Source organism: Rattus rattus, chromosome 4, assembly GCF_011064425.1.
Source record: "Rattus rattus isolate New Zealand chromosome 4, Rrattus_CSIRO_v1, whole genome shotgun sequence".
NCBI lineage: Eukaryota > Metazoa > Chordata > Mammalia > Rodentia > Muridae > Rattus > Rattus rattus.
This window is the reverse complement of record NC_046157.1, coordinates 114,383,163-114,409,203: the sequence shown is the minus strand read 5'-3', so window position 1 is coordinate 114,409,203 and position 26,041 is coordinate 114,383,163. Positions and strand designations below refer to the sequence as shown.

At 48.7% G+C, this 26,041-nt stretch overlaps 1 protein-coding gene across 1 annotated transcript in view; it reads left to right on the top strand.

Moving 5' to 3' along the window:
* Positions 1–26,041, top strand: part of Aff3 (AF4/FMR2 family member 3) — a 464,232-nt gene that overhangs the window by 421,688 nt on the left and 16,503 nt on the right. Inside the window, exons 13-17 of the mRNA XM_032900975.1 lie at positions 2,073–2,259; positions 9,840–10,940; positions 12,597–12,721; positions 15,452–15,653; positions 16,502–16,629. Coding sequence (XP_032756866.1) covers positions 2,073–2,259; positions 9,840–10,940; positions 12,597–12,721; positions 15,452–15,653; positions 16,502–16,629 — 1,743 coding nt within the window. The remainder of the gene's footprint in view (positions 1–2,072; positions 2,260–9,839; positions 10,941–12,596; positions 12,722–15,451; positions 15,654–16,501; positions 16,630–26,041) is intronic.

Sequence of the window (26,041 nt, the reverse complement as noted above, 5' to 3'; positions counted from 1 at the left end):
ACCAGGTACAGAGAGTTAGGGAATGGCTAACTCCACTCCTACCATTCTCAAACCTCTGAGATTTCTGGGATTTGAGCTCATTCAACCATAGCAGTACTTATGCCTGTCTGGTAGCATGGTGCCACATGCTATGTGTGTGTGTGTGTGTGTGTGTGTATGTGTGTGTGTCTGTCTGTCTGTCCCAGTGTCCAGTGTTCTAGGGGGCCAACAAAAAAAACCTATTAGTGTGAATCCCAGGTGTTCATGTTAGCTGTATATAAGCCCCTGCCCCCACACACACTTCCATTCAGCCAACTAAGAGGTAGATTTTCATCCTTAGGAAAAAAATATATTTTAGTCCTTTGAGTATGAACTATCCCTTCTCCCCTCCATCTCAAAATCTAAAATCTTTCCTTGATACCAGACACCAATGACAGAATAAAAACAAAAATCTCTGCAGCCGACACAATGTGTGAGCCTGCAGTTGGCTGATGTTGAAGGATTCGGGCAGATAGTATCCGTGGATGGACCCTGCATGGCGTTGGCAGGAAGGAGTGAAAAACCAATGGGGTTGTTTATGCGTGGACTCCAATCTCTCCTAACTCTGCTGCTATCCAGAAAGGTGCTTTTTAGTGCCAGAGTCCCCAAGATGGCTTCTTTCCTGTGGCTTCTATAAGAGAAGCAGAGACTCCAGTTTATCCCTCCTCCCGGCTTCCACAAAGAGGAATGGTTGAAAGGGGTCCTATACCATGTCCAGTCCCCCTGGCACTTGACACCATAAGGAGCACAAAAGCAGCACCTTCAGTGGAGGTCAGTCCTGCCGAAGCTGAGGTCACAGTTGGGAACTCTTTGCCAGCAACTCTTTGCCGACTCAGCTCTTCAAAAGCGACCAGCACTTTTCTGAGTTTAGAATTTAACCTAAGAGGGACACCTCCGCCTGGAAAGGGTTGAATAACCTGTGAGCACTAACATTTTCTTTTCGGCTTATGCATTCTCTGATGGATGTGCGATGTCTGAATTTTTGTGGATGGAGAATTACTATTTGAAAGTACGGGGGTGGCTGGAGAGATGGCTCAGGGGTTAAGAGCACTGACTGCTCTTCCTGAGGTCCTGAGTTCAGATCCCAGCAACCACATGGTGGCTCACAACCATCTGTAATGGGATCGGATCCCCTCTTCTGGTGTCTGAGGACAGCTACAGTGTGCTTATATATAATAAATAAATAAGTCTTGAAGAAAGTATGATCAGATTTTACTGTTGAAAATATAGGGTTGACGTGGCTATAATATTAATAAAACCCCCTTTATTGTGTTTTCTTTGTGAAAATATAAAGGGGGAAATTAGCATCCACCTACAAATAATAATGAAACCTTTTACAGCTGTGACCAGTATCTAGCACATGTGTAATTATCAGGTGTCAGCCAATGCAGTTTCTATCCGTAGAGGAGTGACTTATTTTAACTGTTGTGAAAGACTCCAAAGCTGCTCACACACCATGCCAGGGCCCATAATGACTTCAGCACTGGACTCTACACTGGGGAAAAAAAGAGTGAAGCAAGATGTCCAACTTTTGACAGTCCCCAGGTCGGTGGAAGCTTCCAGCAGCCATAAAGGTTCACAGCAGAACCCTGAGCCCTTCCTACAGTTTCCCCACCGTTAGACATTTTCCTCTAAAGCAAAATCAGAGTTACTTTTGACGGATTGCAAAATATCCTGAGGTCTTCGAATTTTCTTGAACCCGTGTGGGTTTTCGGAGTCCGAGATGCCTTTGAAAATCCATTCTCAGAGCAGCAGCGACATTGAAATAAGCCGAGGACACCACAGCACCTCCCTCTAAGTAGCCACACATCAGACTATTGCCCGGCGGCGAGTGGGCACTGTTCGCTCTCGGTTTATTTCCGGGTCTTATTTTGTCTGGTTTTGGCTGCTCTGGGCCCTGATGGTTGTCCTGGGTCCAGGTCCCGTTTGACAGATGTGTGCAGCCTGTGCCTCCCCTTCCTTTCCTTTGCCAGGATGGCAGCCCGCTGATGTTTCCTGTTTGCTTACTTGGCTCTCTTCCCCTTTCCTTCTTGGGGGGCCTGGTGGACTGGCAGCTCCGTGGTCCAGCAGACCAACTGTAGAGGTTCGGCGCCATCCAGCAAGGGCAGCAGCAGCAGCAGCGGCGGCAGCAGCTCCTCCAGCGACTCAGAAAGCACTTCCGGCTCCGACTCCGAGACGGAGAGCAGCTCCAGCGAGAGCGAGAGCGAGGGCAGCAAGCCTCCGCACTGCTCCAGCCCCGAGGTAGGCAGCAGCTGCTGGCTCCAGGCCATGGAGTCCCCAGCCCTGGCTTTTCATCCTGACTGCTTACCCCCACCCTCCCGCTGTCCCCAGCCTGGAACAAGCTGTTGGGTTTAGGGTCCCCGCTCTATTCCCCACTGTGTCCTCTCCTCCCTGTCTCCTGATGACACTGCTTCCTTTCATATACAAAGCATCAGCTTTTACTGTCAAAAAAAAAAAAAAATCGCTGTTTGGCCTCCAGAAATCTCCACATATGCTATAAACATCACTGACAGGAAATAACCTACGGCTGGGGTCTCTCCCCCTCGGGGTCATACCAGGCAAGAGAAGTTTGTCACTTGGGAAGTGTGAACCACCCGTAAATCACAGACCAACGAGTTTTATGCATTGGGCATGCTTAGAATATTACCCTTCTGCAGTTTGTCACGGATCAGAAGGATGGGGCTATAAATATTAATAAAACCCCCTTTATTGTGTTTTCTTTGTGAAAATATAAAGGGGGAAATTAGCATCCACCTACAAATAATAATGAAACCTTTTACAGCTGTGACCGGTATCTAAAGGGAAGATTTAGGTGCCTCATATAAAAACATTAAAAGGTAGCAATAAAAACATTGCCGTTTCTACTTTCAGTGGAAAGGGGATATAAACGGTAATTCAGAGCCCAGAGATTCTTAGGTGAGGGCGGAGACCCCAGTCCTTAGACCTGTGGAGCCGAAAGGGTGGGCTTCGGTTTCTAAGCAGTGAGTAAAAAGTTTCCTCCTGAGACTATAAACAGTTGACATCACTGTCGATCGTGGGGTGAAAGGCTTTGTTCACACTCCTCTGTGACATCCAAGGGGCCAAATTCCTAAATATGCAGGAAAAAATATGCAGTGAAAAGTCTGGCGGTGAAAAAGGAGCACTTTGTAGAGCACGGCGTAATCCTGACATCATATCGACGTAATCTCGACGTCATCCCGGCGCCACGTCCTCCCGGTTAAGTCCCAGTTCCAGGTTCACAGAGGGTTCCCCACGCCCCTGCTCGGTTTTGTTTTATGTCTACACAACCTTCTTCCCTCCTCAGCACCTCTCTGCTTCAGGGCAAAACTTACCATTCATCCTAAAATTAGCCTCCTCCCTAGTGTTGTCTCACCTCTCCACCAAGTGCTCTCCTGCCTGCCCAGCTCTCTCTGCGTCTCTGTGTCTGCCTCTGTCTGTACACATAAGAGCAAAGGCCTCAGCAGCGCTAACCGATTCACTTTAACCTGGCTCTTCCCAGAATCTAAGCCACGACCCCACCCTCGTCATTCGTGTATGCATTCAGTATTCACTCAACAAGCATTTGTGGACCAGCAGTCACAGTGCTCCATGTTGGCCTGGGAATGTCTGCCCAGAGCTAACATTCCCATGGTGAATGTTATTTGAAACAGAAAAATCCAGGAATTAAGAGAATAAGATCCAGGAGGTAATTGGACTTTATTCATGTCCACCTTGTACTGCAGTTTTTTGAGAGAGTTCAGAATACTGAATGATAAGAAAGAGTGTAGCTGGAGTCGGAATCACGACCAGAGTATTTGCCTGCGTGCACCAAGCCCTGGGTTCAACCCCCATTGCCAGAAAGGAAAAGGGGAGAAGGAAGGAGCGTAAAAGAGATGAAAGACAGTACTGGATCCCAGGACGGTGCAGGAGCTGGGGGTGGGGGTGAACAGATGGGGTCCATCAAGTGCCTTCTGTCCAGGTTCCTCTTTATGACTTCGCTGGATAAAATCACAAGTGACAAGTCCTGGTTTTACATTGAACTCACATCCTGGGGCTCCTGGGTTTCCTAGGGTTTAGCCAGGTCACTTCTCTAACGGCATCAAGCCCAGAAATTCAGGAGATGGATGGAGGCTCTTGTTTCTTTCTCAGAATCTCAGAGGTCCCTGGCCAAAGAGGGGGGACCTCTGAAATTCTTAGGGAGCATGTGAGGTATCCACTTCCTTCTCTGTACAGAGAGAAGGCAGACACTGAGTTATGCATTAACCACACTACTCTGTGTCCCTGTCTGTCGGCAAGGGACATGTACTCATTGGAATAAGAGTCAGGTTCTCTGAGCGTTTTTCCCCCAAAGTTTACATAGACACGTTATGGGGGTATGGGTGGGGGAACAGTTTGTAGGCAGACGAACATCGCAGTGCTGGGTAGCAGCAAGACACTGCGTCCCTAAGACGTGGCTGGTCTGGACCACCTGTCAGACAGCATGGAGCCCTGTATTACAAGCCTCTCATGAGAGGTCAGCTCCAATAGCTACACTCCTCAGTCCACCCCTCAGACACACTTACACTGCCTCAAAGCAAACAGCCTTGGCCCTCACTTCTCTTCCAGACCACCTTTCATGGGAGTAGAGGAAGCAGAAGCATTCGTGTTCTGGTGTATGTACGGTCTCCTTCCAGCAGTGCTTAGAAAACCTGTGCCCCACGGAGGCCCCTAAGAACTGTTCTTTATGGGGGTTGGGGATTTAGCTAGTGGTAGAGCGCTTCCCCAGCTCCAAAAAAAAAAGAAAAAAAAAAAAAGAACTGTTCTTTATGAACACGGTTGCGGAACACCACTTCTGTGTACAGATCACTGCAGCATGGCCGGACTAGGTTGTCGAGCCCACACAGGAGAGCCCACCAACATGCACATCACTGTGAATTGCCTCTGGGCTGGCCTATGCTGCACTAATTTTTCAGTTGGTTTTTCTCTCAGAGGCTTTCCTGGCATTGGGCATGGGCTCATTCATGCCATTGCTTCTCAGGGTTGGAAGCTGCCTATGCCGTTGCCACGCTGACAGCGCACAGGGTTCCCTGGTCCGGAGTGACCAGAGTCCCTGTAGAAAGACCCTGGTCACATCCTATGAGTTCTTGGATGGAGCAGGTTAACTCTTCTTATATTGGATAGTCCCCCTCCCCTGACCTAGATATTGTGCTAAACCTTTTTATCCCCTTGTGGCTCTTCCCTGGTGGATCTAACCAATGCAGATCTTCAAGGAAGACTCCGACAGATAAGAACAATGCAGATTCCCCTTTGCAACCAGCAGGAGCGTGCAGCACTTTTGTCCTGCTAATGGCTGCTCAGCCTCTCGCTAACCACACTCCTCTGGGGGCGTGGCGGTGTGTACTGTGAAAGAGGAGAAGAAGTGAGGGTGTGCATGGAGACCTTGTATGTGAATCGGGCAGAAGACTAATCAGGGGAGAGAGCTGCAGCCCTGCATGCAAGGCAGGGAACCTCCAGGAAACAGACACAAAGTCAGGGCAGAAACCTCAGTAACACCTCAGGAGATGGGGCATCACCAGCACGTGGTTGTGGGATAGGCTTCGAAGTCTTTGTCTTCCCCTGATTACCTGTTATTTGAGATTCCATGACCAGAGTGGTCTCTCCTCTACTGTGCTAGCTTCCGCTGTAGCACTCCTCCCTCATCCGTGAGGAACAGAGGTATATGTAGTTCTTTTGTTGAGAGCAGAAGCGTAGCCATCAAGCTCCCAGACCTGGCATGACTGTTGCAAGGCAGTTAAAAGGACAGGGCCCTAGCCCAAAAGTGGTGTGGATGACGTTGAAGCTACGAGTCACACACCCAGGAAGCAAACACCCAAAGACTATGCTGTCTGGTGTAATAGAGGCCACAGACATTGTTTGCAAGAGTCACGTTTTGTCTTTAAAAAAAAAAAAAGTCTATCTAAAACCCTCATTTTAGGTTCAGGATTGACATTTCAATCTTTTGACCGAGATCCCTTACAGAAGGCTACTCTGAGAGTCCTGGAGGAGGGAGGCAGCCTGTGCCTAGAACCTTTCCACACACTGCACACCTCTATACACCTGATAGTCAAGTATGAGGTTAGTCGTGCCTGGGCAAGCAGCCTTGTCATATCACGGAGCCTTTCCAAAGCCTCGACTACAAATTACAGAGAACATTTCTCATCTGTAAAGATTGAACTGGATGATCTATGCAAAGTGGGAGGCATTTTGTAGGTGCTCCCGCAATGATAAACGATTCCAGGTTGATGGCTCTTGAACGCCAGTCTGGGAATTCGGGTTTTGTCTAAGAGGCAATAGGAGGTTATTGTAGACCCTTGAGGAAGGGAATGTGATTTCGTGATGTGTTGAAAATGATACTTCACACTGATTTCATTCAGCTCTGAAGCACAAGAGGAAAAAAAATGACCCCAGAGTACCTCTGGCAATGGGCCCATTCCTAAATGTTCAAGATTCTACAGTTCACTCTCAGTGGTCCCACCCTGAAGTTCCAACATGACTCTTCACACACACAGCCGTGTTTGCCCCCACACAAGAGCTGAGGAAACCTGGAGGGCATGGGGACCAAATGCAGCACAAGTTAGCATGAGTTCTGTGCTCCGTCTAGCGGTTGAGCCCTCTTGGTTACACACATTGGTTCTGTGAGGCCCCTCCTGCTTCCACACAGCACTCCCTTGGGGACACCAAAACATGGCGCAGAGCATTTAGGGGAAACAAACTCGGACAGCATGGATGATAGTCTTCAGATTAGCTTTCAAACAGCTGTAGCTGCAACTCAGTTGGTAGACTGCTTGTCTAGCGTGCATGAAGCCCTGGGTCCGATTCCCAAAACTCTATAAACCAGAGATAGATAGATAGATAGATAGATAGATAGATAGATAGATAGATAGATAGATAGATATAGATATAGATATAGATATAGATATAGATATTAGGGCTCACATGGAACTCTAGCCCTTGGGAGGTGGAAGAAAGAGGGTCAGAAGTTCAAGGCCAACCAAGGCTATTTACTAAGTTCTGGTCCCTTTGGCAAGAACGGTTCTGTTCCTACCGCCCCCTTTGCGGCCATTGCAACCTCACCCAGTCCTCCACAAGCTCCCCTGCTCCTCTTTCTCCTGAGAAGCCACCGAAACAAAGAAACAAACAGCAAAAAGACAGAGAACCACATGTAACACTCAGACGTAGCAGGAAGGTAATAACTTGAGTACCCCGACCCAGATGCTCTAAAATCTGCAACCTGCTGAACGCTGCCCTGAGGGCACTGGTGGGAAACTCCACAGCAGAACACTCAGTTGTGTGTACACATTCAAACCGTGAACTTACCACCAAGGGGCAGGGATAGCTCTGCAAGTGAAGTGTTTGCTGCACGAGGTGAGGGGCTGAGAACCAGACCCACAGAAAGCCAGGCATGGTCACTCTGCAATCCTAGGCTTTCCGCAGTGAGATGGGGAGGAGGAAGGAAGCCAGCCAGTCCTCAGCAACAGAGACAACACTAGAGAGCCCGAGTCACAAGGCAGAAGATGATTACTGGCACCTGAGCTTGTCTCTGGCTTCCACATGCATGCTGTGGTGTGTACACAAACATGCTTAGGCATGTACACATACAAACACACACATGCATACACGCATGTACTCTCATGCAATCAGATATGTATAAAGTGTCGTGACTTCTACCCTTAGACTTGGGTTCCATCTTAAGTGATCTCATAATTATATACAAATATTCCAAAATCTAAGAATAACATAAAGCTCAAAGAGTCCTGGCCCCAAGCATTTGAATAAGGAGACCTGGCAGATGTCATCTGCTAAGAGTGACCAGCGGGGTGTCCCTGCTCCCCACCACAGCTGTGGTTGGTGACACACTCGCTCCATCCCCCAGTGTGATCGGGGGCTTCCCACCTCCAAGAGCCTTGTGCCCTCACCCCTTGTGGGCCTGTCTAGTACCCTAGTGTCTCCGACACAGCCCTCCCCTTGCCCACTTCCATCTGCAACTACAGCCAAGCCCCAACTCTGCTGTCCATGTGCACCTCATTATGGGAAAATAAATGCGAAGGAGGGTACGACAGCAACACCTCTCTCTCACAGGGAAGAACCTGACTGACTCTGCCTCTAAGTGGAGGTCAGGGGTGTTGTTTGCCTGCTATGTGCAAGGCCCGGTGCACCATCTCAATGATAGATGATTGGCAGATTGGTGGCAGGTGAGTGATTGGCAGACAGACAGACTGACAGACTGACAGACAGGAGGTAAATGATGAGTAGGTTAGGTAGATAGGTAGGCCAGCAAGTAGATAGATAGGTAGATTGACTGATCAATGATTGATAGATAGATGATAGATAGATAGATAGATAGATAGATAGATAGATAGATAGATTATAGGTAGATTGGAGATAAATGATGAGTAAGGTAGGTAGGTAGATAGGTAGGTGATAGACCTGACCAAGACAGACAAGCTTGTTCTAGGTCAGTAATTCTCAGCCTGTGGCTCATGACCCCTTTGGAGATGAAATGACCCTTGCCCATGGGTCACCTAAGACCATCGGAAAACATAGAAATTTACTTTGTGATTCATAACAGTAGCAAAATTACAGTTAGGAAGTAGCAATGAAAATAATTGTATGGCTGGGGCTGGGGGTGGGGGCGAGGTCACCACAGCATGAGGAACTGCATTATAGGGTCACAGCATTAGGAAAGTCGAAAACTTACACTCTAGGCTCCTGTCTGGTCCCTGAAGTAGTGCATGCAGTGGATTCAGAGAGGAGAGACCAGAGAGGAAACATTAAGGCAATAATTCTGTGAGTCTTCAAATGTTTGACCCATGTCATCCTCAGTCACAGATTAGAAAGCTGTGACTGAAGTTCCACTGCCTCTCAAGAGGCACCGTTCCTATTTACCTTATTAAATCCTAGCATTACAAACCTGAGCTTTTATTAGAAACCAACATCCTCTGTGAAATATTCATTTTTAGCCTCTTTGGAACATAAACCCTTACAGACTCAGCTTAAAACCGTAGACTTCTGTGGGGAGGAGTGTCAACCCGGCCTCTCCTATTCTGTTCCCTAGAATTCCGTGCACCCTCTGCATGAGCTGGTCTGTAGGTCAGAGTTTTAAAACTGTGACACCCATGATTTGCTGTAAGTTAGAAAAACTGCCTCAAGGAACGGTTTCTGAGTCTCCTGTGTCCAGACATTCCTGGCAGAGCTGACAGAAGCAGGCTGGGGGTGGACTCAGGTTGCCAGGGCCTACAGGGCACACCGGGCAGCTTTTTCAATATCGCTGCTCTTGTTTAATACCTGCGGCCTACTTGCTTCTCTGCATAAATTATTTGCTATTTTCCCAAAGGTGACAAAAAGAAAGAAAGAAAGAAAGAAAGAAAGAAAGAAAGAAAGAAAGAGAGAAAAAGAAAGAAAGAAAGAAAGAAAGAACGTTTTAATGCTCAGGGCCTCCCAGATAAATTCACAAAATCTCAGATTTAATCTCAAATTTGGGCGTATATGTGCAAATATTCGTGGAATGATCTATCTGGATACACATAACTGACTGTAATACTTAGAAGTTCTAGGGGTGAGCTGGGGAGGTTCGGTGCTTTCCTGTTGGTTTGTTAAGTGGACTTGAAACTGCTTCGTGGTTTCGGAGAAGCCAGGGGCCGGCTGGGCATCCTCTGTGCCAGCAGAGCGCTGCCCCACATACCTGCGTTTCTATTTTGTTTGTTGCCAGCCCATTCAATTTTCTTTTGCTTAGCAGAGAATGTCAAGATCAAAACAGCCAGGGCCCCTTTCAAGTGAGCCTGTTATAAAAGCCGTGTTGTTTGTCCCGGGTTTTCTGTTTTCAGGCCGAACCTGCGTCCTCGAACAAGTGGCAGTTGGATAAATGGCTGAACAAAGTTAATCCTCACAAGCCGCCAATTCTGATCCAAAATGAAAGCCATGGCCCGGAAAGGAATCAATACTACACGCCTGTGAAAGATGAAGGGCAAGACTGCGGGAAACTTCCTGAGATCTGCCAAGCCAGCCTGAGGGACAAGGAGCTCAAGACTGCCTGCAAGGAGGAGCAGCGGCCGAGGACCGCAAACAAGGTCCCTGGAAGCAAAAGTGTCAAGCAAAAGTCCCCGCCCGCTGCGGTGGCTGTGACCGCAGCTGCCCCGCCGCCCGCGGTGTCCAACGCACCCACAGAGAGTGCGCCCGCGCCCACCCGCAGGTCAGCAGGCAAGAAGCCCACCAGGCGCACGGAGAGGACCTCAGCTGGGGACGGTGCCAACTGCCACCGGCCAGAGGAGCCAGTGGCCCCAGACACGCTGGGGGCGAGCGTAGTGGGACCCCTAGAGCCCCCCAAAACCAGGCCCTGTGGTAACAGCAGGACAGGCCACCGCAAGGAGCTGCGCTCCTCAGTGACCTGTGAGAAGCGTCGCACGCGGGGGCTGAGCAGAATTGTCCCTAAATCCAAGGAGTTTATTGAAACAGAATCTTCGTCTTCCTCTTCCTCCTCGGACTCAGACCTGGAGTCAGAGCAAGAGGAGTACATCCTGTCCAAGGCTCCAAGCACCACCGGGAGTGAACAGAGGCTGAAGGAGGCCACCAGCAACAACAGCAGCAGCAGCAGCAGCAGCAGCAGCAGCAGCACCTCCCGAGCCTCTGTGGGCTCCATCAACGCCAGGACCACCAGTGACATTGCCAAGGAGCTAGAGGAACAGTTCTACACACTGGTCCCCTTTGGCAGGAATGAACTGCTTTCTCCACTAAAGGACAGTGATGAGGTCAGGTCTCTCTGGGTCAAAATTGACCTGACACTCCTTTCCAGGATCCCAGAACACCTGTCCCAGGAGCCTGGGGTCTTGAGCGCTCCTGCAGCCAAGGACACTGACAGTACCCCAGCCAGCCATGCATTAGACACACCTGCTGAAAAGACTTTGCCAAAATCCAAGAGGAAACGCAAGGTAGGCCTAGCGTCTGGAGGAGTGGCCTCTCTGTGTCTCTCTTTGCACTGGAGGGCGAAGGGTAGATCCCAGATAAGAAGCTGCTAGTCTGGTCTATGGGCGGCTGCACTTGTGTGTCCCCCCCAACAATTGCATAAGTAGTTGTTCTACACACGCAATAAGGACGTACCATCACCTTAGAGCTGTGGGTACTTAAGCACCGCCCCAGCCTGAAGGAGTAATCATTCAGCAAGATTGACTGAGTGTGCAGACACAGGCCGGATGCGGGGGAAAGGGGAAACTGATTAAATAAGGTGACGTTGGAGGCAATTCTCCCAGCCAAGATGAAGGTATCCCTCATTTTGGAAGGTATATGCCAAAGGCATAGTCTCTCCCAGACATGGTCATCTTTGTTATCATCAAGGGAATTTATGATACAGGCTCAAAATGTGTTTCTTCGCACAGTAAGATTAAACAGCTTATCCCTGTAAAGTAGAACTAGGACCTTGGAAAAGAAGGAACCTTGGAAAAGCTACTTCCCCTGTTCTTAATACATATGCAAATGTTTTTGATTGTGTGTGTGTGCGTGCGTGCGTGTGTGTGTGTGTGTGTGTGTGTGTGTGTGTGTGTGTGTGTGTAAAGGGTCATCCTAGGTCTTGAACTCGGGGCATCAGGCTTGGCAGCAGGTGCCTTTTACCTTGCAGGACCAAATGTGTCCTTTGTCTGCATGCCCAGAACAAGGGAACTAGGTTCCCATTCAGTAGAGAACATCACAATTCCCTTGGCCACCCATGCTCCATGGGAGGGCTGAAAAGGGCAAATGACTAACCAGACTCCTGACACAGACTGGCACAGCTGGGTCTCCCCCTCCTGAAGCTCCAGAACTGACAACCAAGGACTTAAAGTTGGCTTGGGACTCTTCATGGGGCCATTTTAACAAGGTGAGCTTCCAAGACCCTCTATAGCAGAGGCTGCACCACACAGTCCTGGCTAAAAAGAGCCAAGTTCTGTCTGTCTTTTATGCTTGCATTTTCTCCTGGAAAACACCCCCATCCAACCCTGGGGATGCCGCCCTGGATTAAGCTCTTGCCTCCCCGTGAGCAGCGCCAGAGTGTATTTCTGTCGCACCCTGACACTGTAGGGTCAAACACATTTGTGCAGCAAGAACCCAACATGGGTCCTAGCTTACCAAAAGGAACTTTAAAAGTGTTTGGGGATGGAAATTGTGAGCCAGAGCTAAAGCACACCAGGCAGCAACCACCATTGGCCGTTCACAAAAGGCAGAGCTGGGGCTTCCCACCACGGTGACTCCAGTAAGCTTAGGCAGAGCACACTTCGTATACTTCATTCTGATACCAGTAAGGGATGAGGGACAGTGACACCACAGGCTAATTCAGACCAGATCTAGTCTGCAAAGCGTAACGCTAGACAGCTTTCACAATCCATGTTTTGATCACAACGTGATATCCTTCCCTTCACTAAGCCATGCATAAACCCAGCACACGTGCTAGTTCACTGAGTGGAAGCTCCACCAGGGCTGGCTTTGCTGTTGCCTCATTCTCTAGAGGAGGTAGGCAGGGACGCCTCCCGAGAGGCCTTGCTGTGTGACAGGCAGAGTCCTGCAGCTCACTGGCACCAGAGTCCAAAGCTGATTGGCTTCTGCTTATTACCACCCAGTGTGACAACGAAGACGACTACAGGGAGATAAAGAAGGCCCAGGGGAAGAAGGAGGGCACTTCACGCCTGGCCGCCTCCACTAACAACACCTTGTCCGGCAGCCACTGCAACGTGAACATCAACAGGTAAGCCTGTTCCCTGGAAGGTAGGAGTGAGCTGGAGCGGGCCACTGAGTCTGAAAGTCCTGTGCTGTGTTGAGGAGACAGAAGATCCTTTTGCTCTGATCTGACTCTGTGGGCTTGCTTAACCCACAGATTAACCAAAACTGATACTCTGCGTTTGATAGCTGTGGCAGGTCCTTCCATGTAACCAGAGACCAGCAACCAGGCAGCATCGCTCTGAGCTCTGCACTCTCCCCCAAAATGTGAAAACCAAATATTACAAGCCAGTATTTTAACAGCTACTAAGCACATAAGAACATAAAACCCCAAGGACTTGGGGAAGCTGCACTTTGAGTCTGCAGGGGATACACCTGAGCTCTCGGGCGTAGACCAACTGTGGACTTAAAAAGGATGTGTGCTTCCAAGGTCAAACCACCACCCAGTGATTCCTCTAGAGGAACAGCGCAGGCCCCCACATTCCACCCCCCTCTGTGATAAATGATCCTCCAGCAAGGCAAGGTCCCAGGTATTCATTAAAGCAAGTGGCTTAGCTTCAGTCATAGGGGCTTTTCCATTTAGAAGCACCTCGGCCCAGACCCCGCTGTTCCTCTGCTGAGACGCCTCTCGCTCTCCCGGACTATACATAGAGGACTTTAAAGGGGAGATTAATGGCTCTGCACAGCACATAAAAATGTAAACTGAAAGGTTGGGAAAGACGTAGAGCAGTGCTGAGAGTCAGAGATGAAATTGGAGAGCACAGGCCCACAGGCACACAGACCCACAGTGCTATAGGGATCACCTTGAGGATGCTGAAGTCTTGCACAGGAGGGAACAGATACTCAACACTCCCACAGTCCTCTGTGCGTTCCCAAGGACTAGGGAGATGGGAATGGAGGGACTTTGCCCCCCCCCGAAATATTTTATGTGCATTTGTCAGTGCATTAAATAAGCTTCCTATCTAGTGACAGTTATAACCACTGCATAACGATGAGCACAGATGATATTTCAAGGTGTCTGTAATGACAGTCGTATGGCAAGAAAACACAGTGATTTCTGCTGAGGCACAACTGTGGGTGTCACTAAGGTGACTCCATCTTAACAGTTCTTCCGATCCTTGCCCTTGCTTGGGACTGGAGGAGATGCTCCAAAGAGAGCTGAGATGTTTGAGAGTGACAGTGGCGGCGGAACCTTTCTGCTATCCAAAGTCGTGAACCTCCAGTTTAAAATCTCTAGCCCTCATACCGTCTGACAGAGCCTCCCACATCTGATTGCTTTGCTGACACTAAGTAGCGAATGCCTAGAGATACAACATGAGGGAACTAAGTAGCAATACAATGGGAGCAAGTGGATAGTGTTCTCGGTTGGGAAAGATAGTCCCTGAAGCTCTGGCATTTTGCTTCTCAAAATCCCACCACCAAGTTTTACCACTGCAGGAGAGCACAGAGCTGATCACCCAGCTAGCTCTCCAGAGGACACTTCTTTGGTCCTCTATGTAAACTTGCAACAATGAAGAGGGAACATCAGATATACATACCCAGGATGATACTTAATGTCATAATGTGTTCTTCATAACACATAAAGGATATAACATGATAGATGCTTAGAAACAGGGTTTTGCACTCCCATGTCAAGAAATGATTTCTTTCAGGCTTCCCACATCCAACCTTAACATCAGCATCTTTCCCTTCAGCAGACACAACTTCAGACTCACCCAGAACACTTCTGGAACCAGAGATTCTGCCTCCACACATATCTATTTGCATGATGTTAAAGAACTTTGGTGTTTAATTTAGAGGCCAGTACTTAAGATTCCCACTGTGACTACCAGCTAAGGAAATTGCTTTTGAAGTGACTTAATGGCTTGTTTGCTCTGATAACCAACACATACAATTAACCCATCATAACCCCAGGAGTCAACAACTAAACCTTCATTGGTTTTACTGCTTTGTTGTTGTTGCATAAATTGTATTAGGGACTCTATGGGCTTCTTTGGTTAGCAGTGATTGACTATTTCAGGATAACATATCCTTCACAAACAACCCTCCTTCCTCATGCAAACGATCCCCAGCAGTAGGCGTCATCATGTACAGCGCAGACTTTAGTGTAAGTGAATCGTCTTCTCTGATAGCTGATTTGGAGAAATTCTGTTGACGAATAGACAATAGTCTTTAAGGTGAAAGGAAGAGCTAAGGACCAGAAACTGTAGTTTTCAGGTACCAGTTGCTTTGTCCTGTGTTTATTCTGATCAATGCTTGGTGAATTCTGAGACTCAGTGGTTGGAAGGTGGCTTCAGGCCTTGGAGTCCCCAGGATATGCTGTGACTATCTCCTACAGACTCAGTCACTGGCCAGCGGGTGCCCTCTATGAGACTAAGAGCTCAGTTCCCTACTATGGGTTGTTGCTTGGCTTTTCCAAACTACTCAGGCTCAAGGAAAAGCTTATTCATTCGGTATTTGTAGATACCTTGATGAAGAACTGGAGTGCCGACATGCTGCTCTGCTTGGTCCTTCCTTGGCAGGAACTCGAGATTACTGCGTGTCCTAATAAAGTAAAGAAACCGAGCGTGAGATTTGTTTATTGTTTACCGTGGTCCTGATGCCATAAAGTCACTTCACCAAAGTAATTCCCAAGAAACTTCTTCCTGACAGCAGAAGTTAAATGAGAGGTTGGGCCTTACAAAGAGCATGGCCTTTTTTTTTTTTTTTTTTTTTTCTAGTGCAGACTGGGAAGCTCTGTTGCTATTTCTCTTTTCAGCTTGGCAATACCAATAAACAAAAATGAAAAGATGCTCCGGTCACCCAGCTCGCCACTCTCTGATGCATGTAAACACAAATACTCCAGCGAGGACGTGACTTCTTCCAGCCGACCTCATGGCAACGGGTTGTTGACTTCTGTGTCTTCCAACAAAGAGCCTAAGGCCGAGAGCCAGCTGCAGTCGCATGCTGCGGACCTCACGGTTTGTCCGGGCTCCTCCTTCCTTAGTAAACTCCATGAAATTGTGAGCCCACCACTCTGTCCCTAGCTTAGAAATACAGATTCTCACAGGGAGTCTGGTATCAGCAAATATAACATACCTGTAATCCTAGCATTCAGCAGGCTGAGACAGTTCAAAATCAGCCTGATTTACATATCAAAACTTTATTGGAGGGGGGAGGATTCTTAAACCCTACCCTAGATCTACTAAAGCGAAAGCTAAGCCAGCAATCTGTTTTAGAAGGCTTCCGTGTGATTCTGATATGTGTCTAAATTGGAAAAAATAAAAGCCCAGGGCCCCCACCCATGGTTACTCTTTGAACTTGAGAAGGTTGCCTAATCTGTCCAGTCTAAGTTCTCCCATCCATGAAAGGAACATAGACCATCCTTTTTCATAATGCTGTGAGAACTGCATTAACCAAGGGTGCAGAAGTCCTCTGCTTGATACCTAGGTAGGCACAGGCCGGGCATCCCTAATCCAAAGGGTTCCAAGATCTGAAACTTGCTGAACACCAACATAATTTCTGGGTCATTCCACACCTGCTCTCCTCCTAGGAGGAAGCATGGGACACACAGTTGCTTGGGTGTATATGTAATTACTTCATGCATGAGGAGAAACAGATAATGCTTAGACTTGGCTTCTACCTCCCAAATACTCAACCACTTGAGGTCCCCAGTATTTTGGGTAAAGAATTTTTTTCTTTATTGAAACAAAACCATCATTATTTCTAGCATAGAACAGAGTGATATTCTGTGGGTAAAAAAGGTATCTAGTGGCTCTCTTGGCCAAGTAGCCGTGTCTCAGTGGCTTCTGTCTCATTTGTCATTTAGAAGATCTCTCACAACAGTTCCGAAAATGGCATCCTCCACAGCAAATCACGGCCCCAGACTGAGCCGTGGTCTCCGGGTTCCAACGGCCACAGGGACTGCAAGAGACAGAAACTGATCTTCGATGACATGTAAGTTAGGACCTTCTTAATATGATGAGGGAGGAGAGCGTAGGGGGAAAAAAGGTCATTGCCTCTCATTTATGATGTTGCCATTTAAATGCCTCTCTCAAAGGAAGCCCTAACTTTGTGGGCATCCCTGGGCAAACAGGATCACCAGGGCTAATGGGGTTGGCACCCAAGACCTCAGGAAACTGAAGCAAACTGCACTGATGGGCCCTATTTCTTCTTTAATTATGTATGTATCTGTCTGGGTTTGTGTTCATAAGTGTGGCTACTCTCCATTGATCACCCTATAGCTACAGGCATTAGCTGCCCAGCGTGGGTGCTGGGACCAGCGCAAGTCCTCTGCAAGACCAGGGCATATTCTTAACTGCTAAGCTTTCTCTCCAGCCCCCAGTGAGTCCTAGTTCTAAGGATATGGATTAAGGGATGTTGGACTTAACAAAACCAAAGGAAGCACTTTTGGTTTTGTAAATTAGAATGGCCAAAGAATAATATCGATTCACCTCTGAAGGCTGTTTCCTTTCGAGACGAAGGTTCTTCTGTAACAGCATAAACAAGCCTTATATAGTAAAAACAACAGCCCTGACTCCTCTGTCCACTGCTACTGCTAAAACCTGAATGCCCCTCCCATTGTGAGCATTAGCTCGCAAGGAGAAAGGGGCAGAAGGTAAGAAGACTGGCCAGCCATGCTCTGGTGAGGCTGAAGATAATTCAGTCTTCCAGGGAGAAAGCAGGTGTCAAGTAGGCAGAAGGTAGGCTTTCATGAGCTCAGCCTGAATCCTGCCTTCAGCTGTTAGCTGACCCACAAACACGCAACTCCTGTCCATGTGAGGCAGGATAAATGAAGTCTCCAGAAACAGCAGGCAGGAGATTCCTGCCCTCTGGTGGCTTACAGCCCAACTGCAGAGACAGACTGTGAACCATACGCCCTCTGGAAATCAAAATATAAAGTGCTCTCAGCGTGTCCCGGCCCCCTTCTCAGAAGGATAGATAATACCAGCGATGACTACTCCCCTCCGTGGAGGTACCACAGAAGCAGCAGCAGTGTCTGGGGAGCCTCAGGCACTGTGCTGGGATCCCACTCCTGCTCCCTCTTCAACAGCCCTCCCTATCCTCACCCAAGTATAGGCACCTGCTACCTGCTTCTCTGTCGGACGTATACCAAGTGGTAACCTTTTACGTTTCAGTTTGACTTTATACATTAACCAGGGCACAGAGCTCGGGGTTTGGAAGCCAAGGGTGCATCTGTGTATCCTTTTAAAAGCAGGTGCTAAGGTAACCAAATCTCCTCCTCCGGTTACTGCAGCTGCATGTGCCGGCTCCATGCATGGCACCCTCCCCTCCCTTCAACTGCTTCAGCACTCACTTCCCCTTCAGTGAGCCCAATGGTGGGTGTTCATTGGCCCTCAGGACAGCAGCCAGATGGTCAACTGTGGTCTCTTTAGGACTTCGTGTGGAAATTGTCTTAGTCAGGGTTTCCATTCCTACACAAACATCATGATCAAGAAGCAAGCTGGGGAGGAAAGGGTTTATTCAGCTTACACTTCCACATTGCTGTTCATCACCAAAGGAAGTCAGGACTGGAACTCAAGCAGGTCAGGAAGCAGGAGCTGATACAGAGGCCGTGGAGGGGTGCTGCTTACTGGCTTGCTTCCCCTGGCTTGCTCAGCTTGCTCTCTTATAGAACCCAGGACCACCAGCCCAGGGATGCCACCACCTACAATGGGCTGGACCCTCCCACCCTTGATCACTAATTGAGAAAATGCCTTACAGCTGGATCTCATGGAGGCATTTCCTCAAGGGAAGCTTCTTTCTCTGTGATAACTCCAAGCTGACACACAAAACCAGCCAGCACATTGTCCCTGTGTATTTTAGTCATTTTTGAAAACAGACAAAACTAGAGTCATACTTGAGGCGATTGTGTGATTTGGGCTTTGGAGTCATAGCCAGTATCAGACGTGTGAGGCATTGAGGTGCTCAAAACACCAAATATCTCCAGTATATGATATAAAGAGTATGATAAGAAAAAAACAAATATTTGTGAGAAAATAAGTTTAATGACTTCTTCCATGTTCAAAACAGAGGGCTGGGTCAGAAAGAGCAGCCCGATATCTGAAGTTTCTTGAACTTTTCATGGGGGAAGGAGGGGAATGTTTCTTGTTATGTTCCCAGTCTGTACCAGTCGAGAGGCTGTACCTGTTGGTAAGACTTGTTCTATAGTTCTAGTGGTTGCCTGTGCTGGGCTCTTTGTTCTGTTAGGGACAGGGCAGAGGGACATGGGAAACCACTCTTCCATACCTTCTGCATGGAGAGGGGTGGCCACCTGCCCCAAACAATTTGAAATCTCCGTTAGTAAAATAGACACACCACAGAAACAACCACTGGTCTAAGAGAGCTGTGGGAAGATTCTTAAAACCCACAAGGCAAAGAACCAACATTGCCTCTTCCTTTAAACCATGGAAACAGCCATTCCCTCAAGAGACCAAAATGTCTTCACGTCTAGCGGCACCATTCAAAGCACTTACTGTGTGTCAGGTACAGGCAACTGCCAGAGTCAGGGGAGAGAAGCCCGGGAATGCCACCGCTCCAACCGCCACTACTGTGATGGCTGTGGCCACACCCGCTCCTCTTCCCGCCCCTCCTCTTCCCTCTCACTCCCTTATTTTAGTTCCCAGCAGCTTCTCTTCATCCTCTTCCTCCCTCCCATCCCGTTTTCTTCCTTCCCTTCTGTCATAATTAGCTTCAACCTGACACGCCTGGAAAGAGGAAACTTCAGTTAAGCAACTGTCTCCATGAGAAATGGCCTGAGGGTGTGTTTGCGGGGCATTTTCTTGAGTGCCAGGCGGTGCAGGAGCCCACTATGGGCAGTACCCTCCTAGGCAGGTGACCCTTCCTTCCTCCCTTTCCCATTGGATTTTTCTCTTTTCCTTCCCTCTTCTCACTTCCTTTTCCTCTTTTCCTTCCCTCTTCTCACTTCCTTTTCCTCTTTTCCTTCCCTCTTCTCACTTCCTTTTCCTCTTTGTCTTCCTTCTCCTCACTTCCTTCCCTCCTCTTATTTCCTTTTCCTCCTCTCACTTCCCTCCTCTCACTTCCTTTTCCTCTTTTCCTTCCCTCCTCTCACTTCCTTTCCCTCCTCTTTTACTTGACAACTTCTGCCCTGGCAGCTTCCTGACCAAGAAAGTCCTCCTCCGCTCCTGCCACTTTCCTTGGCTTATCTTCACTGGGGGCATCAACAGGCCCTGGGATGAGCAGAGAGGCTGCAGGGAGAAGAAAGAAAAGGGCCAGATGGTTAGGACCAGAGTCTTTGAGAACCTGATGGGAAGCCACTAGAAGGATCCAGAAAGTAGCAGGTGCCAGGCTCTGGTTTACTTAGTTTGTTTTCCTTCCTTCACTTAGTTGTTTACTTTGCAATCACAGCTTCCCCTCCCTCCTCTCCTCTGGCTCTGGCTCTCACCTGACCTCCCTGGTGCCCCCTCCCTTTCTCCTCAGAGAAGGGGTGGTCTCCCCTGGATTTCCACCCATGCTGCAGTGGGGTAGCTTTATATTTTTAAGGAAATGCATCCTTTTGTATTATAAACACTTGTTAATGGTTGGATAAACATGCACTTCAGACAACAACCGAATCCACAGGGCTGTCAAGAATAGCTATAGCTGAATTATAAATACCTTTCCCAGGGGAGGTCCTGGATCTTTCTATCTTTCTTTCTTTTTCCGTGAATGTGCATGAAAGAACGTTTAGATTCACCGGTCTTCCACGTCTTGCCTCCCGTGTTTCTTACCAATTAAGCGCAGTTAGTGCTTTGAGGATGCAAATGAACTGAAAGGGGCAGCTCTTATTTTAGAACCTGAATCAAGGTCGGCTTGCTCTTGGTGAGCTGCGGGCGCAGACTAGCAGCAGTCTGACAGCCCCTCCTCCCCCGACATTCTGCAAAAGCACGGAAAGCTCGAAAGTTATTACTCCCCAGCCTTGGGAGGGAGGTGGCAAACAGACTTTTCCTTCAAAAGACAAAAATCTGAGAATCTCTATCAGAGCGCATCGGTGCTTGGTTCAGCTCGCAGAGTAGATGTCGGTCTCATTAGCACAACGCTGTGGGCTGCGTATTATTTGGTGCTGTAATTAGTGACAGGGAGCTTTGGCGGAGGAGAATTGAGGGAGATCTGGGATGGGGAGACTCAGTCCAGAGATCCTGAATTTACAGAGCTACATGGTGAAAGGCTTGGCTAGGAATGAAGCCCAGCTCCTGCCAGCCGTGTGGCTGTGTTGGAAGCCAGCGAGGCTGGAGGCCAGCACCGCCTGCTGCTCCCTGAAGGATGTGCTGTCCCCTGCCCTTACTTCCATGGAAGAGGCAGTCACGACCAGAGCATCCAGCCAATCTACCAAATGTCCCATCTGTCCCCATGATGCCAGTAGCTGGAACAGAGCTACCTATCCCTCCCTGTGCTGAGTGAGGACTCCCTGGGACACACAGTACTGAAGGCCGTGAACATGGGAAATGTGAGTGGCAGGAAGGGACTGGGACTTAGCATTTGTAAGATAATTACGTGGCACAGTCTCCTAGCTAAAAGGGTTTTAATTTTATAGAGGAAGGGAAGATTCCCGGATATGAGAGGTCGAATCTCCCGCAGCATGTTTTAATCAGAGGAAACCAAGTAGAATTTTTGCATAGGCCATATTGTCATAGGCAGGGCACTCTGGGGACCTTTCCACTGCACTGTTGTCCTGAGGGAGACCTCGCTGCAGGGAAGCTGGACCCCACCTTTTTGTTCTTAGGGAAATGTTGCCGTTGCTTATCCCCCGTCTCAGGTTGGGTCCTTACTTCATTGAGACACATGGAAGAACGTAAACGGAAGGTCAGGTGGAAGGAAAAGGACGTTGCCTCTCTTACTGAAGCCTTTGGGCTTTGCTAAAATCGATCCAACGCAGAGAGGAACAGCAATGAGAAGGATGGTTTTCCTTCTCAATAAAAGCTGCTTAAATGATTAAAACCCTGCCTCCCTCAGCCAGCACAACCTGAGAAATGTCCTCTGACTGCTGTGAGGAACGCAGGGTCGGGTGCTCCCCCTCCAGAGAAGCCAGGTTCCAGGCTTCTTGGGATTCCAGTCTGTATCCAGGAACAAAGCTGCATTTGGATCCTTACTGCCTAAACACCGTCTAGCTGCATCCGCAGGGTGTGTGTAGGCAGCAGCCCCTGGGAGTCCCAGTCTCTGAACATCCCCACCAATATGACTGCTGGAAGGGAGCAGGTGGCAGAACACTCGTCCCGCCCCACGTCCAGGAAGCTGAGTTTGTCACCCAGTTCTGCAAAGCTAGCACTGCAGAACAGCCCATGTGTGGAAAGGAAATATCTAACCTCTTGCATGGTCTGGCTCCTCTGGAACAAGCACCTGAAAGCGGAGGACACAGATAGGGCATGCCAGATGATACCGGGGGTATCGCAGGAGAGAGAAATCCATTTGATACCGTCACTCCTCCTCTGTCTGATGTGGATTTCAGTCTCTCCAAGCAAACCATCCCGATTTCTCCACACCCAGGAACCTGTTTGTTCAAACACAGAGAGCTCTCATCCCTGCCGGTTTGCACAAAACAGGCTTGCTCTATGGAAGGATGGCCTTTCAAAGAGGTAGAAATTACAGAACACAGTGTGCCAGCCTCTCTGTGGGAGGCCATTCATCTCTCTCGCTCCCTCAGCCAGGAAAGAGAACAAAAAGCAAAGTCCTCTCTAAAGCTTGCGCTGGGATGTGTCAGGTCGTTTGCACGCTGCTGCTGCTGCTGCTGCTGGTGCTCAGAGAGCCACCGGCCATGCATGTGTTTGTAGATGGTGCTGAGGGAAGAAGGAAGTAAAGGAAGCGTCCTGTTTGGATCAAGTGCACGGATCGCTTTTGTGACAGAGGACTGTTAGAACAATGGTGCCCACGGCTGAACTCCAGCTCTGCCATCGGCCAATCCTGGTTGCTGTGGGGCGCCGGCTGCATTCCCGTTTGCACTGTTCAATCGCACCTTTGTCGGTGCATTCATGACCATCCTAAAACACTGTGGAAAATAATGCTCTGGGTGCCATCACACAAGTGTAAAATGACACTTAAAACCGATTCGGTGAGAACTGTATTCTGCCCTGAGACCATCAAGCTTACCTCAGAACCTTGGACATGCTACATTCTGTACCTCTGACAGAGATGAGGACAATTTCCTTTTCCCCAACTGACTTGTGTATGGCTCTGGAAAAGAATGTCCTTCGATTAGCATGATTCCATGGCCACGCTGCCGGACAGTCCGAGTGACATCCCATTGGTCCCAATGACTTTGTAATGGCCTGGTTTAAGAGCACAGCAGCCGAAATCACCTGAGAGGAGAAAATGGGCCAATCGTCAGGCAATTTTCAGCGCTTAGGCTAGTGAGCCCTCCATTATATGCAAAGCGGACTCTAACAATTGCATTTGTAAACGGTCCGCAGACAGCACCGGTTTTCCTCCTGCCTGGCAAGTTACTGTTGTAGCTGCCAGGATCCAGTCGGAAAATTAAGCGTGTTACTTACCCACAGGCACTGCTGTGTGTCCGTGACTCAGCCTCCACATGGGTTTGGTTTGAAAGATGGCATTCACGTGCTACGGCTAAAACCAGCATTGATTGAAGAACACACATTAGGAACTGTCAGCTGCTGCCGTCTCTTAGGGTACCTTAGAACGTCTGTGAAATCTCAGACGCCATAGCTTATGACTGAGACCGTTTTTTTTCCCCCCCGAGGGGAACAAAATGTGTTTAAAATGGCAATCTTTTAGTGGTGAGGTCTACAAGACAGGACACACACACACACACACACACACACACACACACACACACACACACACACACACCAATCTTAGATACTGGAGCATAGAGCAGATAATGATGAGGAGTATTTCAAGTTGCCATGGAGACATTCTCCGGCTCATTGGCTTATGATGCGGAGCCCTCTCAGAAGGCAACACTCTTCCCCTAAGCTCAGAAGAAATTCAGTACAATTCAAGGATCACTGTAGGCTGGGGAAGATCGAAGCGGTCAGCAGCATGGTTGCTGCTGGAACGTACCGGTGGCCAAGCTGCGCACGCGCAGTAACCGTAGCCCTGTAAACTTGGAAGGTAATTAGTTACCCACCAAGTACAGCACAGACTAGTTCTCTACAGTGGTTGGAAGGAGTCAGACCCAAGGCAATGCTAATCGTTCCTGGCAGTGGCCAGACTCCAAGGGGGGTATCCTATGGTTCGTGATAGGATTTGGTGAACTCTCAGTGAGTGAGCAAAAGGCACGATACTGCCAGCAGGGGAAAGGAAGAGCAGAGCTTCAAAGCAGGGGAGGCAGGTCACCAAAACCCATGGAAACTGCCTAGACTTTGCTCAAAGTCCCTCTCGAATACCTAACCTGAATTAATAAGATTAGACTTCAGAGGCCCCAAAGTTTGATTTTAGGACAAGATGGCAACACAGCAGAAACCATATTTTAGAAACACTAGTTAAGGAGTGAGTTTCCAGATTGACTTCAAGGAAGCTGGAGTTACAGACCCCCAAAACTATGATAAAAGCCGACTCAGATGGTTCTTCCTTAAGAGAAGAGGAATAGGGACTGGAGAGATGGCTCAGTGGTTAAGAACACTGGCTGCCCTTCCAGAGGTCCTGAGTTCAATCCCCGGCAACCATATGGTGGCTCACAGCCATCTGTAATGGGATCTGATGCCCTCTTCTGCTACAGTACAGTACAGCTACAGTGTACTCATATGCATAAAAATAAAAATAAATTTTAAAAAGTAAGTTTAAAAAACAGAGAAGAGGAATGGTAGGAGGCACGGACACATCTGGCAACCAGAGAGAACCAGTGAGAACTGTAAACTCGCTTCACACCGTCACCTCTGGGATCTGAAACTCAGGAGCCAGTCTAGGCTTGGCTGCAGGCGAGTTCTAATTGTCTGTCGCAATGTGAAGCCATAGACCAATCAGAGCTGCAGCCTTCTGATGCTTTAACAGCAAATGCATGCCATGGCATGGCGTTCCAAACCCACAGGATCTAAACCATCAGGAAGTGGTCCCTAGGGGCTGGAGAGATAGCTCAGAGGTTAAGAGCACTAGAAGATTCTTCTAGAAGACCTGGGTTCAGTTCCCAGCACCCACTTGGCAGCTCACAACTGTCTGTGGCTCAGATCTCAGGGGATCCAACATGCACATGGTATAAAGATACACATGTAGACAGAATACTCATTCACATGAAATAAAGATTAAAAAAATTTTTAAGTAAAACTAAGACTTTAAAAGAGAAGAGAAATGGCCCGTCATCCATAGACATAGATGGTCACCAGTGGCTTGTCACTGTGACAGTGGCGCTCAATTCAGGATGTTAACGGATGAGGTGGTTCTGCATGCAGCACAGAATACATGGACACGACGTAATTTCTGCTCAGTTTACTTCACTGTGAATCTAAAAATGCTCTAAAAAGGGTTTGTTTGAAAGCAGAAGCAAGTGATAACCATGAAAATTGCCCAAGTTTGAACCAGTCGGTCTGTAGCCAAAGGAGGAGGAGCGCTCTGTTAAGGCAACTGAACCAGCATTCAAGATGAGCTGTGGGTCCCCGGGAGATGAACTAGAAAAGCAGAGGTGACAAAGGCCCTCTTAGCCAAGGAAACCTTTAGCCACAGCAGAGACCCGAAGGCTCAGACCTGGGTGGGAGCAAGGATGGTGAAGCAGCCATTGCTGAAAGACAGACAGTCTCCTTCAGGAAATTCCGCGGCTGCCTTGCCGCTTCTTTACATTGCCACAACCCTGACAAAATTTGTAAAGAAATAAGAAACAGGAAATGTGGTGTCTGTGTGTGTGTGTGTGTGTGTGTGCACGCGCGCGCGCGTGCGCGCGTGTTAACTTTTTTATATTGCTTTTAATGTTTTGTACAGTTCAGGTGTTGCCTCCCTCCTGATCTGCCCTCCCACAGTTCTTCATCCCATTCCCCCTTCCCCTGTCTCCAAAAGGATGTCCCCTACCTCCCATCCCTACTCCCCAACCCTACTGCCAGGCCTCCCCTCTCCCTGGGGCCTCAAGTCTCTTGAGGGTTAGGCACATCTCCCAGATCAGACCAGGCATCCTCTGCTGTATATGTATCGGGGGCCTCCAACCAGCTAGTATATGTTGCCTCGTTGGTGGCTCAATGCCCGAGAGATCTCGGGGTCCAAGTTTGTTGAGGCTGTTGGTCTTCCTATGGGGTTGCCCTGCTCCTCCTCCTCAGTTTCTTCCAGCCTTCCCCTAATTCAACCACAGGGGTCCCCCAGTTCTGTCCATTGGTTGGGTGTAAGTATCTGCATCTGTCTCAGTCAGCTGCTTGTCGGGCCTCTCAGAGGACAGCCATGCTAGGCTGCTGTCTGTAAACACACCATAGCATCAGAAATAGTGTCAGGCTTTGGA